Genomic DNA, 15,207 nt, shown 5'->3' with positions numbered 1-15,207 from the left:
GGATAGGCTGAGCGAGTGGGTGAGGACCTGGCAGATGGAGTATAATGTTAGCAAGTGTGAGGTTATCCACTTTGGCAGGAATAATAGTAGGAGGGATTATTATTTAAAAGGCGAAAAGCTGCAGCATGCTACGGTGCAGAGGGACCTGGGAGTCCTTGTGCATGAGTCGCAAAAACCCAGTCTACAGGTGCAGCAGGTGATCAAGAAGGCGAATGGGATGCTGGCCTTTATGGCGAGGGGGATGGAATATAAAAGCAGGGAGGTCTTGCTGCAACTGTACAGGGTACTGGTGAGGCCGCAGCTGGAGTACTGTGTGCAGTTTTGGTCGCCGCACTTGCGGAAGGATATATTAGCCTTGGAGGGAGTGCAAAGGAGGTTCACTAGGCTGATACTGGAGATGAGGGGGTTGGCCTACGAAGAGAGACTAAATAGATTGGGTCTGTACTTGTTGGAGTTTAGAAGGATGAGGGGGGATCTTATAGAGACGTATAAGATAATGAAGGGGATGGATAGGGTAGAGGTAGAGAGATTCTTCCCGCTTAGAAAGGATAGCAGGACTAGAGGACACAGCCTCAAGATAAGGGGGCGGGGGGGGATGCAGTTTAGATCAGAGTTGAGGAGGAACTTCTTCACTCAAAGGGTGGTGAATCTCTGGAATTCTCTGTCCACTGAAGTGGTGGAGGCTACCTCGCTAAATATATTTAAGTCAAGGGTAGATAGGTTTTTGATAGACAGGGGCATTAAGGGTTATGGGGAGAAAGCAGGAAAGTGGAACTGATCCACTTCAGATCAGCCATGATCTTATTGAATGGCAGGGCAGGCTCGAGGGGCTAGATGGCCTACTCCTGCTCCTATTTCTTGTGTTCTTGTGTATTTAGAGATTTAATCAAAATAGATGATTGCTCCAAAAACATTGACTTAATTTCAACTGGAAAAGTATCCTGTGAGAAATTGTAACAAAGTAAAATTAAAGACATATCACTCATTGCAATATAGAAGACTAGTCTCTGTGCTAAGGATCAACAGGGATATGTTTATCACTGAACCCAGGATAATGATTTTATAATTTACTAACTCTGTGCGCCAATGATAAATCACAAATGCTCTTGCATTTATTTGCACTCAGTTGTAAGACAGTTGACTGCTAACAATTCTGTTGATAAAAGATTTCTGAGTTATTTTGATAATTTAAAAATACATTCATCATCTTATAAAATTATCTTTCAATCATAAGTCAACTGTAGTCCAAGGCTATAATGTTACCACTTACTTTGGCTAATGCGTATTTCAGCTGAACCCTGCTAAAGTTGGCCAATTAATCACTGTGGGCAGCACTTTGGGCATTTTTGGCTCCTGGCATTCTTTACATAACCTTACCATGTAAATGAAGTACTTCAGAGATCACATTTAATTTGCGTCCCAAATGCAACATGATTCCCCAAGAGGTTATAAAGAGAGTTGTTTGAATTAGCTCATGCAATGGGGATTAGAGCTTTTAAATCGTTTTCCGGATGTACATGCCAAGCTTTTTTTAAAACTAAGGCTATATTGATTATGACACTAATCATTTCTGAATGTCAATTTTCCCATTTTGCAGTCCCAAATGTCCTGGGGAACAGAGGGCGACAGCGATTTAGTGTATAGTTTGAAAGACATAATGGGATTATAGTCAACAAGTAGTTCCAGCTCAAGACACAAACCTAAACCAAATTTCTGAACAAAAATTTGGTAATAAGTGATAGAACAACTTTAATCTCCCAATGGCAGCATTTTCTAATTGTGAAAATTGTCTCTACGCTTTTGCGCATACAGTCACTAAAGAGTCAATTTAGAATATAGAAGAGTATACAATCAGTAGCATTCATTTTATCAAACTTACTTTGTCAACAGATGGTTGTAAACTTGCCCCATTACCAACTCCATTCAAGAAGAGCAAAAACAGCACACCTCGTATGCAATTTGTGAGGGATCTCAGAACTGGGAATAACCTTTGTAAATGTTCATGCGCCAAACATCTGCAATATTATCAATTTTTATTTCTGATATAAATCCTCAGGATGCCACTAATTTCAGTTTACAAACTGCTTCTTTGCTGTTTCATGCCAAACATGTACATGTTAGATTGGGTGGCCATGCTAAATTGCCCCTTAGTGTCCCAAGATATGTAGGGGGACTAGTGGGGCAAATACATGGGAGTACATGGATAGGGGTCTGGGTGGGATACTTCATCGGAGAGTCAATGCAGATTCAATTGGTTGAATGGCCTGCTTCTGCATTATAAGTATTCTACGATTTCTATGACTTGGGAGTGCTTCTCAGGAGTGGAGGCAGCCAAACCTGCAAGGGACAGACTATACTGAGAAGAGAATAAATAGGGCACCAGGCTCAGGGCCTTCACTTACCTCCTTGGGATGCGAGGAACACACTATACTGAGGCAGCGGGCTGAGTTTGAAAACAAGCAAGAGTGGCGCCACAGGACAATGGCAATTTCATTGGCTGGTATGCAACTGCTAATCTGAATTATCTGTTCTAAATTGCTTTCAGATTAAAGGTAATTAGGAGAAATATTTTACAGATCAAGATGCTAAAAATGCAGTTGAAAATGACAAAAAAAATGAAAAACTAATTAAGTAAAATAGGGATGGAAGACCAAATGATGTGTTGTATCTTCGTGATGTAAGAGCTGTGGACCCCGGTGTGGTTGCTAGTGACCACATCTGTTTTAAGTGTTGGTTACTCGAGGAACTCCAGCTCAAACTTGATGAGCTGGAGTCTGAGCTCCAGAACACTGACACATCAGGGAGAGGGAGAGGTACGTGAACACTGTGTTTCAGGAGGCAGAACCCCTTAGATTAATCGCCTTTAATTCAGCCAATGATCAGGGACAGGAGGATGTGACTGGGAGTAAGGCAGGTGGAAGGAACAAGGAGGTAGAGTTGTGGGAGCCTTTGTTCTTGTCCTTGTCCACAGGTTCATGCTCCCTGCGTGGATGAGAGACAAGATTGTAGGAGGATGAATAAACTGACCACAGCACCATGGTACGGGGACTAATTCAATGGAGAGAAGAGAAATGTCGTTGTTATCAGCAATGGTACAGATAGGGGCACAGACACTGTTCTCTGTGACCAGGATTGAGAGTCCATTAGATTGTGTCGCCTACCTGGTGCCAGGGTTCAGAGCTGTAGAAGAACCTGGAATGGGGTGGTATGGTGGCAGAGTGGTTAGCACTACTGTCTCACAGAGCCTTGGACCCGGGTTCAATCCTGGCCTTGGGTGATTGTCTGTGTGGAGTTTGCACGTTCTTCTCATGTCTGCGTGGGTTTTCTCTGCGTGATCTGGTTTCCTCCCACATCCAAAGATGTACAATTTAGATGGATTGGCCAAGCTAAATTGCTCCTTGGTGTCCCAAGATGTGTAGTTTAGGGGGATTAGTTGGGTAAATACATGGGGTTATGGGGATAGGGGTTGGGGGAGATGCTCTTTCAGACAGTTGGTGCAGACCTGATGTAGGGATTCTATGAACAATTCTATGAAGATCCAGTTGTCATGGTCCACGTAGATGTCAATGACATAGATAGAATAAGGATAAAAGTTCTGCTGAGGGAATATGAGCAGCTAAGGGCTAAATTGAAAAGCAAAACCAAAAGGTAATAACTTCTGGATTACTACCTGAGCCATGAGCTAAATGGTACAGGGCTAATAAGATTATAAAGAGGTAAATACTCAACGATTGGTATGTGGGAAATTCATGGGACATTGGCATCAGTACAAGGGAAAGAGGGAGCTGTTCTGATAAGACGGTCTTCACCTGAATCATGCTGGGACCAGGGTCTTGGCAAATTGCACAACAGGGCAATAGCTGGGTGGAGAGAAGGGTGCACTTGCAAGGAAAATTAGAAGATCAAAACCGAAGGAAAAGGTCGGAGTGCAGGTTAGCGATAAGGCAGTTGTTACCAGAAAATAAAAGGAAGGGGCAGAACGTGTGAACATTAATATGCAACAAGGAATTATACAAGAGTAAGGAAATTTGGTAATAGAATAAATGTAAAAGCTTTGTGCCTGAATGCACAAAGAATTTGGAACAAAATTAATGAGTTAACAACGTAAATAGAGTCAAAGAGGCATGATTCAGTGGTAATTATTGAGACATGGTTACAAAGAGACTAGCTCCGGGAATTGAATATCCAAGGGTACTCAGCACTCCGGAAGGATAGACAAAAAGGAAAAGGTGGTGGTGTAGCTTTGCGAGTGAAGGAAGTGAGGAATGATATAAGCACTGGAGATCAAGATATGGAATCAGTCTGGATAGAAATATGAAAAAGCAAAGGAAATAAATCCCTAGTGGGAGCAATCTAGTCCCCAAACAGTAGCTCTGTAGTTGGGCAAGGGTAACTTTAATTTGTACAGCAAGTGGATTAATCAAATTGGGAAGGATAGCCTCAAGGGAGAGTTCATTGAGTGCATAAGAGATTGATTGTAGGAGCAATATGTTGTGGAACCAACCAGGGAGCAGGCTATTCTGGATTTTGTATTGTGTAATGAGTAGGGATTAATTAGTGACTTCATGGTTAATGATCCTCCAGGGAAGAGTGATCATAGTATGGTAGAATTAAAAACTCAGTTTGAGGGTGAGAAATTGAAGTTCCACATTCACCTTCTGGAGTTAACAAAGGTAATTATGCCGGCATGAGGACAAACTTGGCATTATTAGACTAGGCAGGAAGGCTAAAAGGCAGGGCAGTTGATAAGCAGAAGTAGTTGTTTAAGGAGATATTCAATTCCTCCCAACTAAAATATATTCCCGAGACAAAGAAAGGTTCGAAGAGGGGAAAAATATCTATGGCTAAGCAAGGAAGTTAAAAACAACATGAAGACAAAACTAAGGCTTGAAATATTGCAAAGGCCAGTGCAGGCTGGAAGACTTTTTCAAAAATGAACTTTTAAAGATCAACAAATGATTACTAAAAAAGTAATAAAAACAGCAAATGTAAATTATGAAAGAAGACTAGCCCAAAATGTAAAAAAGGATAGCAAAAGCTTTTATAAGTCATCAGAGGGAAGAGAGTAGCCAAAGTGAATGTTAGACCCTTGGAAGATGAGACCAGGGAGTTAATCGTGGGGAACACAGAAATGGAGGAGATGCTAAATCAATATTTTGCCTCAGTTTTCATGATGGAGGACACTAGTACCATCCCAAGTAACAGATAATGCAGAGGAAATAGAAAGGGAGGAACTTAGAACAATCATCATCAATAGGGAAATAGTACTCAACAACCTATTGGGAATTGAAGGCAGACAAGTCCCCAGATCCTGATGGCCTTCATCCTAAGGTATTAAAGGAAGTGGCAGTGGAGACGATGGATGATTTGGTTACAATGTTCCAAAATGCCCTATAAGATTCCAGTGGGTTAGAAAAATGCTAATGTAATGCTCTTATTCAAAAAGGGAGGAAGGCTGAAAGTAGGAAACTACAGACCAGTTAATTTAATGGAAAATTGTTAGAATCCATAATTAAGGAAGTAATAACAGGACATTTGGAAAGTCAAAATGCAATCCATCCTAGTCAGCATGGTTTTATGAAGGCAAATAGCGTTTGACCAATTAGAGTTCTTTGAAGATGTAACACCCCAAGTGGATAATGGGGATCCTGTAGATGTAGTATATCTGGGCTGCAGGAAGATATATGATAAGAGACCGCATGAAGGTTAATACACAAGGTAAAATCATATGGGGTTAGGGGTAGTTTATTAGCTTGGATGGAAGGCAGAGAATTGGGATAAATGGGTCTTTTACTGGTTGGAGAGATGTAACAGCTAGTTGGGTGCCACAGGATTCAGTCCTCAGGGGGCCAGCTATTTACAATCTATGTTAAAGATGTGGGTATAGGGATAGAAAATATCATAGCTACATTTGCAGATGACACTATATAAGGTGGGATAGTAAATTGCAATGAGGAGGTAAGAAATTTACAAATGGACACAAGTAGGTTCAGTGAGTGGACCAAAACATGGCAGATGGAGTTTAACATAGTAAAGTGTGAGATTATCCATTTTGGTCAGAAAAATGGAAAGATAACTTATTACTTAAATGGAGAGAGACTTCGTGGTGCTTCCGTGCAGAGGGATCTGGGAGTTGCCGAAAACTGGTATGCAAAAACAGCAGATAATAAGGAAAGCAAATGGAATTTTGGCATTTACAGCTAAAGGAATGGAGTATAAAAGAAAGTGAGTGCTGTATTGTTGAGATTGTACCTGGAGTACTGTGCACTAATTTTGTCCTCTTATTTGAGGAAGGATATAATGACATTAGAGGCAGTTCAGAGGAGGTTCATTAAATCAATTCTGGAGATGAGGAGTTTGTTTTATGAAAGGAGTTGGAGCAGTTCAGGCCTATACTATAGAAGAATGAGGGGAGCTCTAATTGAGCTATATAAGATGATAAAAGGTATTGAAAAAGTCCACATACAGTGGATGCTTCCTCCTGTAGGGCCAAGAGGTCATAACTTTAGGACAAGGGATAGCAAATTTAAAACTGAGAAGAGGAGAAATTCTCTGAAAGGGCTGTGAATTGGTTGAATTCGCTAGCCCAGAATGTGGTGAATTCTGGGGACATTGAGTAAATTTAAGAAGCAGATAGATTTTTAATTAGTATTGGGTTGAAGGGTTAAAGAGAATGGATAGGAAAGTAGAATAGAGGCCAAGGTGAAATCAGCCAAGATCATATTGAATGGCGGAGCAGGCTTGAGGGGCTGAATAGTCTCTCCTGCTCCTAGTTCTTAAGTTCTTACGTCACTCAGCAGGTCAGGATTTTGTCAATGTATGGAAGTCATGCCACAGAGAAACTGACATGTGTCATCCCACCCCTGCCCCTCCACCCATAGTAGCAACCCTGTGGCTACAGTGCCACTGATGGAACAAGACTTGCTTCAATCACAAACTGTCCAAGTACTCTTCCTTCTCTCTTATATGTCTCCAAATAAAACTACTCATCAATAAACTTAATATTGTAATTTGCCCCTCTAATCCACTCACGGGACTGTGTGTTACATTCTTCTGTTTGCCTGGTGTCCATTTCTCCCAAAAGACTCTACTCTGTGGTTGCCCACACTGTTTAAATCTGCTGCTCGATCTGCTACCCTGAGATTATGAAATCACTACAAGTATTAAAAAAAGCTTTTGCTGAACAGAATTCTTTCAGTAAATTCCCCATTCTATGCACGGTTCACTCAGTTAACATTGTGTTCCGTGGTTATGCTCTATGCCTAAGTGATGGGTGGTTAAACCGGTCACACAGAATTTTTAAAATTGCTCATTGGCCATTCATAAATAGATAAGGCTTAGTAAAATGGCATATTGCATTGAAATATTCACGAGAGGAGAAAAGAGTGGTCTCAGACCTGTAGCAGTGGGATAAAGTCTTCCTGTTCTAGGTAGTTACAGCCTGGTTTGGCAAGAAGATAAACAAACTTAGATGCATCATCATGGCAACTCTGCAGCACTCTGAAAGATAGAACGATTGCATTTATTACTTTGGGACAGTAAAATAACCCACACCATTGTAAAGATAAACCAATAATTCTGTCCAAGATTTTTAAAGTTAAATGCAAGATTAATGTCTTCATACTAGGCCACATAAATAGTCTGTTTCTATTTAACTAGTCCCATAAGAAATTTTGCACAGCTCAGGGAATGTGCAGGCATGGGATCTAATGTGATACTCTTTTAAAGATCTGACACAGACATGTTGGGCTGAATGTCCTCCAGCTGCGCTGTAACATTCTGTAATCCCTTCATAATTTTAAACAACTGTATCAAATTCCCATTGTTGCCTCTATTGTGACAAAAACAGCTCCAGTTTTTTGTTTTTCTCTGTTTTTACACATGCTAGTGAATCTCTTTGTACTATGGGAAATCATGATAAATTATATAAATGCAAGTTCTTTCTTATCATCAAATCATGGCTTTTAATTAAGCAAAAAACAAATACACTGCAAGTTGAGACAAAAAAAATGGAGCCCCATCTGACTGTTCAGGTGATTGTAAAAGATCGCATGACAGAATTTTGAAGAAGGGCAGAGGAATTACCCTCGTGTTTTGGCCAATATTTATGCCTTCAATCAACATTATAAAAAATGGATTTAGCTGATCATTATGACATTGCTTTAGGTGGGAGCTTGTACTGTGTACATTACTATTGTAATGTAGGAAATGCAGCAGCTAATGTAAAGTTAAAAAACAAAGGCAGAATTCCCCAGACTCCTATGCCCCACCACCACCAGCACAGCCAAAACTCCATTGGAGAATTCCAGCCAAAGTACATAATTGAGACATCTGCTAAGCACTATATAAATGGAAGCCTTTCTTTTTCTTCTACTTTTACATAGTTGAAACCTAGTGAGAGCATCTGTTAATTGATAACATTCATATGCAAGATAAAGGTGCCTAATGATATGCCTTAACATCAACTTCAAAAATCTAACAATCCTCTACTACACCAGTGTGATTTTTTTCATTTCTCATTTCAGCCTTGTAGCTTCTTTGTGTGAGGCTAATGTGAATTATGGCCACTTATCACTACAAAATGGATTTAAAATGCAGTTCAGTTCTGTTGGGGCTATCAGATGATTTACAATCTATCAGATAGTAAAGCCCATCATCCTATAGATCCAAAGCAAATTCAAACAAGGTTCCAGAAGTAAAAGGGAAGCTTTATTTCCACATTAACCTGTCAGTCAAGTGAAATTTGTCTTTACACCTCATTTATTAAAGTGTTAAAGGAATCTGACTTCCACTTAGCGTGGTTTAGAACATGTAACATTTTCATTACGCACTCTGCCCTCCTTAGGATAGATTAAGCTACTTAAGCTGCTATTAGATCTGTTCGACCTGGGATATGGAGAGGGCATTACAGGTACAGTACACACTGCTTAGTGACAACATCCTTTAACCAATTTTTCAGAACACTTAATAGTTGCATTGAACCAGTGGGAAACATGCATAACAAAGCCAAGAATATGTAAAGGCCATTTGGCCCATTGCAGTTTATCCACCTTCCGCCCTCCACTCCCCAGATAAGTGACTTTTACATTTATAGAACATAATATGTGTCTTTGTTCTTCCTAACCGATCTGGAAGATATTTCCAATGATACACAACTTTGAATAAAATTAATTGCTTCCTGCCAGTTTAAAAACCTTTTCACATGAATTTAAATTTGTGCATTCGTCGACTAATCAAGTAATAATTTTGATAAGCCATAACCTTAAGGTAAAATTTGGAAACAGAAAGTAGAACTACATACAGAGAGAATAAGCCTTGAAAACTCCTTTGAAGGAACTATGTTTGATATTGTATCAACTAGGTCCAGAGAACAAAGAAAATTAGATGAAAAATACAAAAAGAAAAATCACCCTGTAAAGAAAATCTCCAGATTAACTCAGTATAGACTGGGGATTGAACTGACCAGAGACTCCCAGGATTATAGGATTTAGTACCATCAGTCCTTTGTTCTAGGATGGGGTTCCAATCCAGCCCAAATTGATAGCATGAAAGTCTTTCTCAGATAGCTGCAAGAGTCCTGAAAAGCCACATTTAGGGACAAATGAAGGGTTAACTGAAAAAAATGATTGTGAACAGTCAAAGTGCATCCCCCACTTCCTTCATTTCATCTCTGGCAGCTTTGCCTTCAACTATTTAAAGATTAGTTTCTGGATTCGCTCCTTAAATCTCTCTGCCTCTTCATTTCCTTTTCTTCTTTCAAGACCCATCTCAACAACAGCCTGCAATCATATAGCACCTTTAACACTTTCCAAGCACTTCACAGAAATGTTAGCAAACAAAATTTAAGATCAATCCACATAAGGGGATATTAGGGCAGATGACCAAAAGATGGTTTTAAGGAGTGTATTAAAGGATGAGGTAGACTTAGAGAGGAACAGAGGGTAAGGGAGGCAATTCCAGAGCTTAGTGCGTAGCTGGCTGAAAGAAAGTGTGGCACCAAAGGTGGAGTAAATAAAATCAGGGTTGTGCATGAAGAGCAGTGTAAATTTTTACTCATCGCCCGATATCCCCTTTTTTGGCTTGGTACCTATGTTGGTTTAATTACGCTTCTGTGAAGCGCCTTGGGATGTTTCCCACGGTTAATGATGTTATATAAATGCAAATTGTTGTTAGCCAACATGGCCATGTTGAAATGATATTTTCAACATAACTCACTCCTGATTGCAGGAACTGAGCCTGTCTCAAAGCTTTGTGGAAATGACTAGATTGAATCCCGCTATGTGATAAATCTCTTTTAGGATTGTCTTTTATAAACAAACTTGAGGAAATTTTATATTTCAATGCAAAAGCACTACCAGGTAAAAATGGTGACTTATACATTTCATACTACAAAATAAAACCAGTAAAACTTCATTTGATTTTGTTAGCCATGGTTCAGGGCTATTAATCTTACCTCAGGGTTAGAAGGTCATGACCTCAAGCTCAATTCCAGAGAGATACATAAGCACATAATCCAGATTTATACTTCAATGCAGATGAGTGAGTGCTACATTGGCAGAAATGGTTTCTTTCATTAAATATGTGTCCCATCTGCTCTGTCTCAGGAGGGCTTAAGGAATCCCCAGACATTTTTCAAAGAATGGAATAGTTCTTTTTCAAAGAACAGGTAATCTGGCCTTTACTTATCCCTCAACCAACATGACTAAAACAGATAATCTGACCATTTACCTCATTGCTGTTTATGGGACCTTGCTGTGCACAAATTGGAAGTCACATTTCTGCTTTATAATGTCCAAAAGGTGTTTAATAGGCTGTGCGATAACCCCACAAGGTCCATAGGGAATGAGTTTCCCTGGTTAGAAGCAGTGGCCTGCCCAGCTGGAACTCATTACCTGAGCCTTTTATAGGGCAGGCCCAAGCCTGGGCCTGCTGAGCTATAGTCCCAGGCAAGGACTCATGTGTACACCACAGTAGTGGTTTTGCTTTGCATTCTGTAATAAACTATGTTCCTTTCCCATCGGTCTTCCTGAGTCATTACGAGGCTGTAAAGTACTTTAGCACGTCTCGAGTTTGTGAAAGGTGCTATAGATGGTGCTTGGCTTCTCATTGTGTATGTAAGTGAGTTATATATATCTTTGTACAAATGCTGCTGGTGATTGCAATAGTGGAAGGCAGGACAGGGCGAATACTCACTTTCTCCACATCGCTACACAAGAGTGCACTGATACAAATCCTGTCTGTTCTCCTCCAGCAGAAATGAACATGGGAGCCTTCCAGTATAAAGGACAGCCACATGCCTAGAGAAACAAAATCAAACTTTAAACATTGCTTCCCTTTCATAGAGGCCTAAAGGGAACAATTAATCCTTGAACAAAACAGTCAATACTACTGATACTTAAAATAAAATGAACTTTCCATTGGAACCCAGCAGATATTGGGTGTGACAAAATAATGCTTTATTTCCTCAACTACCTAACATCTTAACAGTTCCTCTCACTTCACAAATTTGGATTTAAATACAACAAAAATGGTTGCTTCCATACAACAAAGCACTTAAAAATAACATCTACTCACCAAGTTACCACAAGAGATTTTAGATTATATAAAAGTCTGACATTGATTCAATGACTGTTATGAAGTTGACTATTCCCAAATTAATGTGTTGTGGCAGTGTAACAAAAGACGTGGAACACGTCTCAGCCTGAAGCTTCAACATTTTTTTTACCTTTATTCATTGTTTGTTATGATGTCCGGTAGAGAAGGAAGACAGATTATAATCAAAAATATAAGACTACAGTTAAAAGGGATTTAGGAAACATTGTGTTAATACCCAATTAGGCTGCATCACTGGGGAAGCAGTGGAGTACTGGTCTAGTCACTGGGCTTTCAAATGCCCTCTGAAATGGAGGGCAGTTAGGGACGGGCAATCAATACCAGCCAGTGACGCTCATGAACAGTAAAATGAATAAAAGAACATCACATATTGTCAAAGGTTTAAAAAAGAAGCTCTTCCAAATATTGGTTCAAATAGATTACTTCTTGTTAAATGAATGATTCGTAAAGTTCATAGGATTCAGTATTGTTCTCTCCCGTGTTTTGGCAAAGAGTCTCGACCCTAATCTATCTTTCCTCTTTTCAGATACTGGCAGACTCACTGCGTCTCAGCAGATCTCAGCTTCACTCACTAACACACAGTAGTTTACTATGTTATGGGCGGTAATTCAGACCTACCTGCAACTGATTCAGATTTCTGCCCTGCTTATTCTGTGATATTACCAAGCTATCAAAGTTGTTTTTCCTACTATGAAAATTTGTGAAATAGGAGTGAAGAGTAAGTGCAGCAATTTACTTTCCTTCACAATACGTATTGACTGAAATATAATGGGGTTACTCAGTTAGGTAGGGCTTTCCAACTGAATCAGGATGTTGTGGTTCAATTCCCACTCTGGAAACTGGAGTGCAAAATCTAGGCATTTATTTCTGTACCCTTTAATTTCACTGGGCACGACATTCGTGAAATTGTAGAGGCAACACTAACTTGGATTGATGTTCCAGCAATTTACAGCCCAAAAATGGTGCAATGTTAATGGTGAACCTAAGTCCACGCGCCAAACCTGCCAGTGCAGCAATAGGAGGTGGTGGCACAGTGGTCTTATGCTCTAGGGACCCACACTTGAATTCCATCACGGCAGGTGGTGAAATTTAAATTCAATAAAAATCTGCAATTAAAGACTAATGATGGCCATGAATCAATTGTTGTTAAAAACCCATCTGATTCCCTTTAGGGATGGAAATCTGCCATCCTTACCGGATCTGGCCTACATGTGACTCCAGACCCACAGCAATGTCCTTAAATGTCCTCTGAAATGGCTGAGCAAGCCACTCATTTCAAGGGCAATTAGGAATGGACCAGCCAGCAATGCTCACCTTCAAATGAATAAGGTTTTTTGAAATTAAAGTTCTCATAATTATTGAAGGGGAGAAACTGTCGAAGGGTCAGTCAGTGTTGTCAGTCCTTGGAGCACTGCTCCCTGCAGGTGGAATGGCATAAAGGAATTTACTTCCAATACAGTAAATTGTACCATAAGATTGTGGCAAACTGAAATCTAATAATGGGAGACTCTTCAAGCTGATAAAACAATTGGGCAACAAGTTGAAATTCCACCTCACAACTAGTATTAAAATAGTTCTGGTTGGCAGTATTTTGCTTTGGAAGCCAATGGTAGTATACTTTGCAGGATTCCTAATGATATTCACGATCAGCAACCTAACAATCACACGCACCACTGCCAGAATTCTAGATGGAACGGATCCAAGGGAAAGAGTATATTTTTACAAAACATACTTAAGCATTATTTATGATTAAAATATGCTTTCTCCTACCTTTGTAATTTTGCCCATTTCATAAATATCAGCCTTTTCATCCTCAAATTCAGCAAAGGCTGCTTGAATCTTGGCAACAGTTTCTTCGTGGTTGTTGGTAGCACTTGGAAGTCCTTTAGGGAAGTAGAAGCGTGGAATGTTTACGGATACAGGAGTGCTGACGACAACTTTGTTTGAAGGGGGGGGACTGGGAGCAGCGTTTGTCACAGTGGGGGGTGGAGTTCCAGGTTTCTTTTCTTTATTGCTTTGGACCTGTAAAAGATAGCAGAACATTAAACATAAATTCTGCACTAAACTTTTCAAACAATGAGATAGCCATTGTTTTATACTGTGCATACATTGATTTGTGTGCTTCCTTAATAATTTAATGAAAAAATGCATCATCTAGTGTGGGTACCAAGTCACATAATCCAGGAGGGCTTCCACACTGATGGGCCTCATAGGGCACAGTGCTGTTTAATCAGCAGAGATAACTATGTGTGATTTAGGATCAAGTCAAACTTCTTCAGCTTTCAATGGACATCATGCTCAAAATATTTTATAAGTGGTGTCTCTTTGAAAGAGTGAGCACTTGCAGAACTGTGTCTTTGGTAATCTCATTGGTTCAGTCAAAGAGACGTATAGGGCTGAATGGTTAAAGAGGAGATGGGAAGCATGACTCAGGAAAGTTGCCAACCCCACAAACACATCTTCATTAAGGAAGTCTCTACCTGTTATGATTTTGTTCTGGGGAGATAGGGATGGGATACAGTTGAATCTGTCACATAAGAACATAAGAACATAAGAAATAGGAGCAGGAGTAGGCCATCTAGCCCCTCGAGCCTGCCCCGCCATTCAATAAGATCATGGCTGATCTGTCGTGTCTCAGTTCCACATTCCTGCCCTCTCCCCGTAACCCTTAATCCCCTTGCCTATCAAAAACCTATCAACCCGCGTCTTAAATATATTTAGCGCGGCAGCCTCCACCACTTCAACGGGCAGAGAATTCCAGAGATTCACCACCCTTTGAGTGAAGAAGTTCCTCCTCAACTCCGTTCTAAACGGCCCCCCCCTTTATCTTGAGGCTGTGCCCCCTAGTCCTACTGTCCTCTCTGAGCGGGAAGAGTCTCTCCACCTCTATCCTATCCATCCCATTCATCATCTTATATGTCTCAATGAGATCTCTCCTCATTCTTCTAAACTCTAACGAGTACAAGCCTAGTTTATTCAGCCTCTCCTCATAGTTCAACCCCCTCAACTCCGGTATCAGCCTAGTAAACCTCCTCTGCACTCCCTCCAAGGCCAAAATATCCTTGCGTAAGTGCGGCGACCAAAACTGCACACAGTACTCCAGCTGCGGCCTCACCAGTGCCCTATACAGCTGCAGCAAGACCTCCCTACTTTTATATTCAATCCCCCTCGCTATGAAGGCCAGCATCCCATTCGCCTTCCTGACCACCTGCTGCACCTGCAGGCTGGGTTTTTGCGACTCATGCACAAGGACCCCAAGGTCCCTCTGCACTGTCGCATGCTGCAGTTTTTCACCATCCAATGGCAGGCCTGGGCAGCAACAGAAGTGGGTGAATGCCAAGGATGGTAGGCTGGAAGATCGACCTTCAATTATCTGGGCGGCACAGTGGTTAGCACTGCTGCCTCACAGATCCAGGGACCCAGGTTCAATTCTGGCCTTGGGTAACTATCTGTGCAGAGTTTGCACATTCTCTGTGTCTGCATGGGTTTCCTCCTTTGGGTGCTGCGGTTTCCTCCCAGAATCCAAAGATGTGTGGGTTAGGTTGATTGGCCATGGTAAATTGACCCTTAGTGTTGGGGGGACTAGTAGGGTAA

The 15,207-nt window shown here is 40.7% G+C and overlaps 1 protein-coding gene across 3 annotated transcripts in view; it reads right to left on the bottom strand.

Annotated features, from left to right (window-relative positions):
* ppp2r3a (protein phosphatase 2, regulatory subunit B'', alpha) overlaps nt 1–15,207 on the bottom strand; it is a 349,273-nt gene that overhangs the window by 54,262 nt on the left and 279,804 nt on the right. For all 3 annotated transcript variants that reach the window (XM_080185443.1, XM_080185445.1, XM_080185446.1), the window contains 3 exons: nt 13,384–13,635; nt 11,194–11,297; nt 7,398–7,500 (listed from right to left, as the gene is read on the bottom strand). In XM_080185443.1, the coding sequence (XP_080041569.1) occupies nt 7,398–7,500; nt 11,194–11,297; nt 13,384–13,635 (459 nt within the window). The remainder of the gene's footprint in view (nt 1–7,397; nt 7,501–11,193; nt 11,298–13,383; nt 13,636–15,207) is intronic.

The sequence above is a fragment of the Carcharhinus amblyrhynchos genome, chromosome 3 (assembly GCF_965287045.1).
Source record: "Carcharhinus amblyrhynchos chromosome 3, sCarAmb.v2.hapA, whole genome shotgun sequence".
NCBI classification, from domain to species: Eukaryota; Metazoa; Chordata; class Chondrichthyes; order Carcharhiniformes; family Carcharhinidae; genus Carcharhinus; species Carcharhinus amblyrhynchos.
The sequence above is the reverse complement of the archived record's forward strand: the minus strand, read 5'-3'. Positions and strand labels throughout refer to the sequence as shown.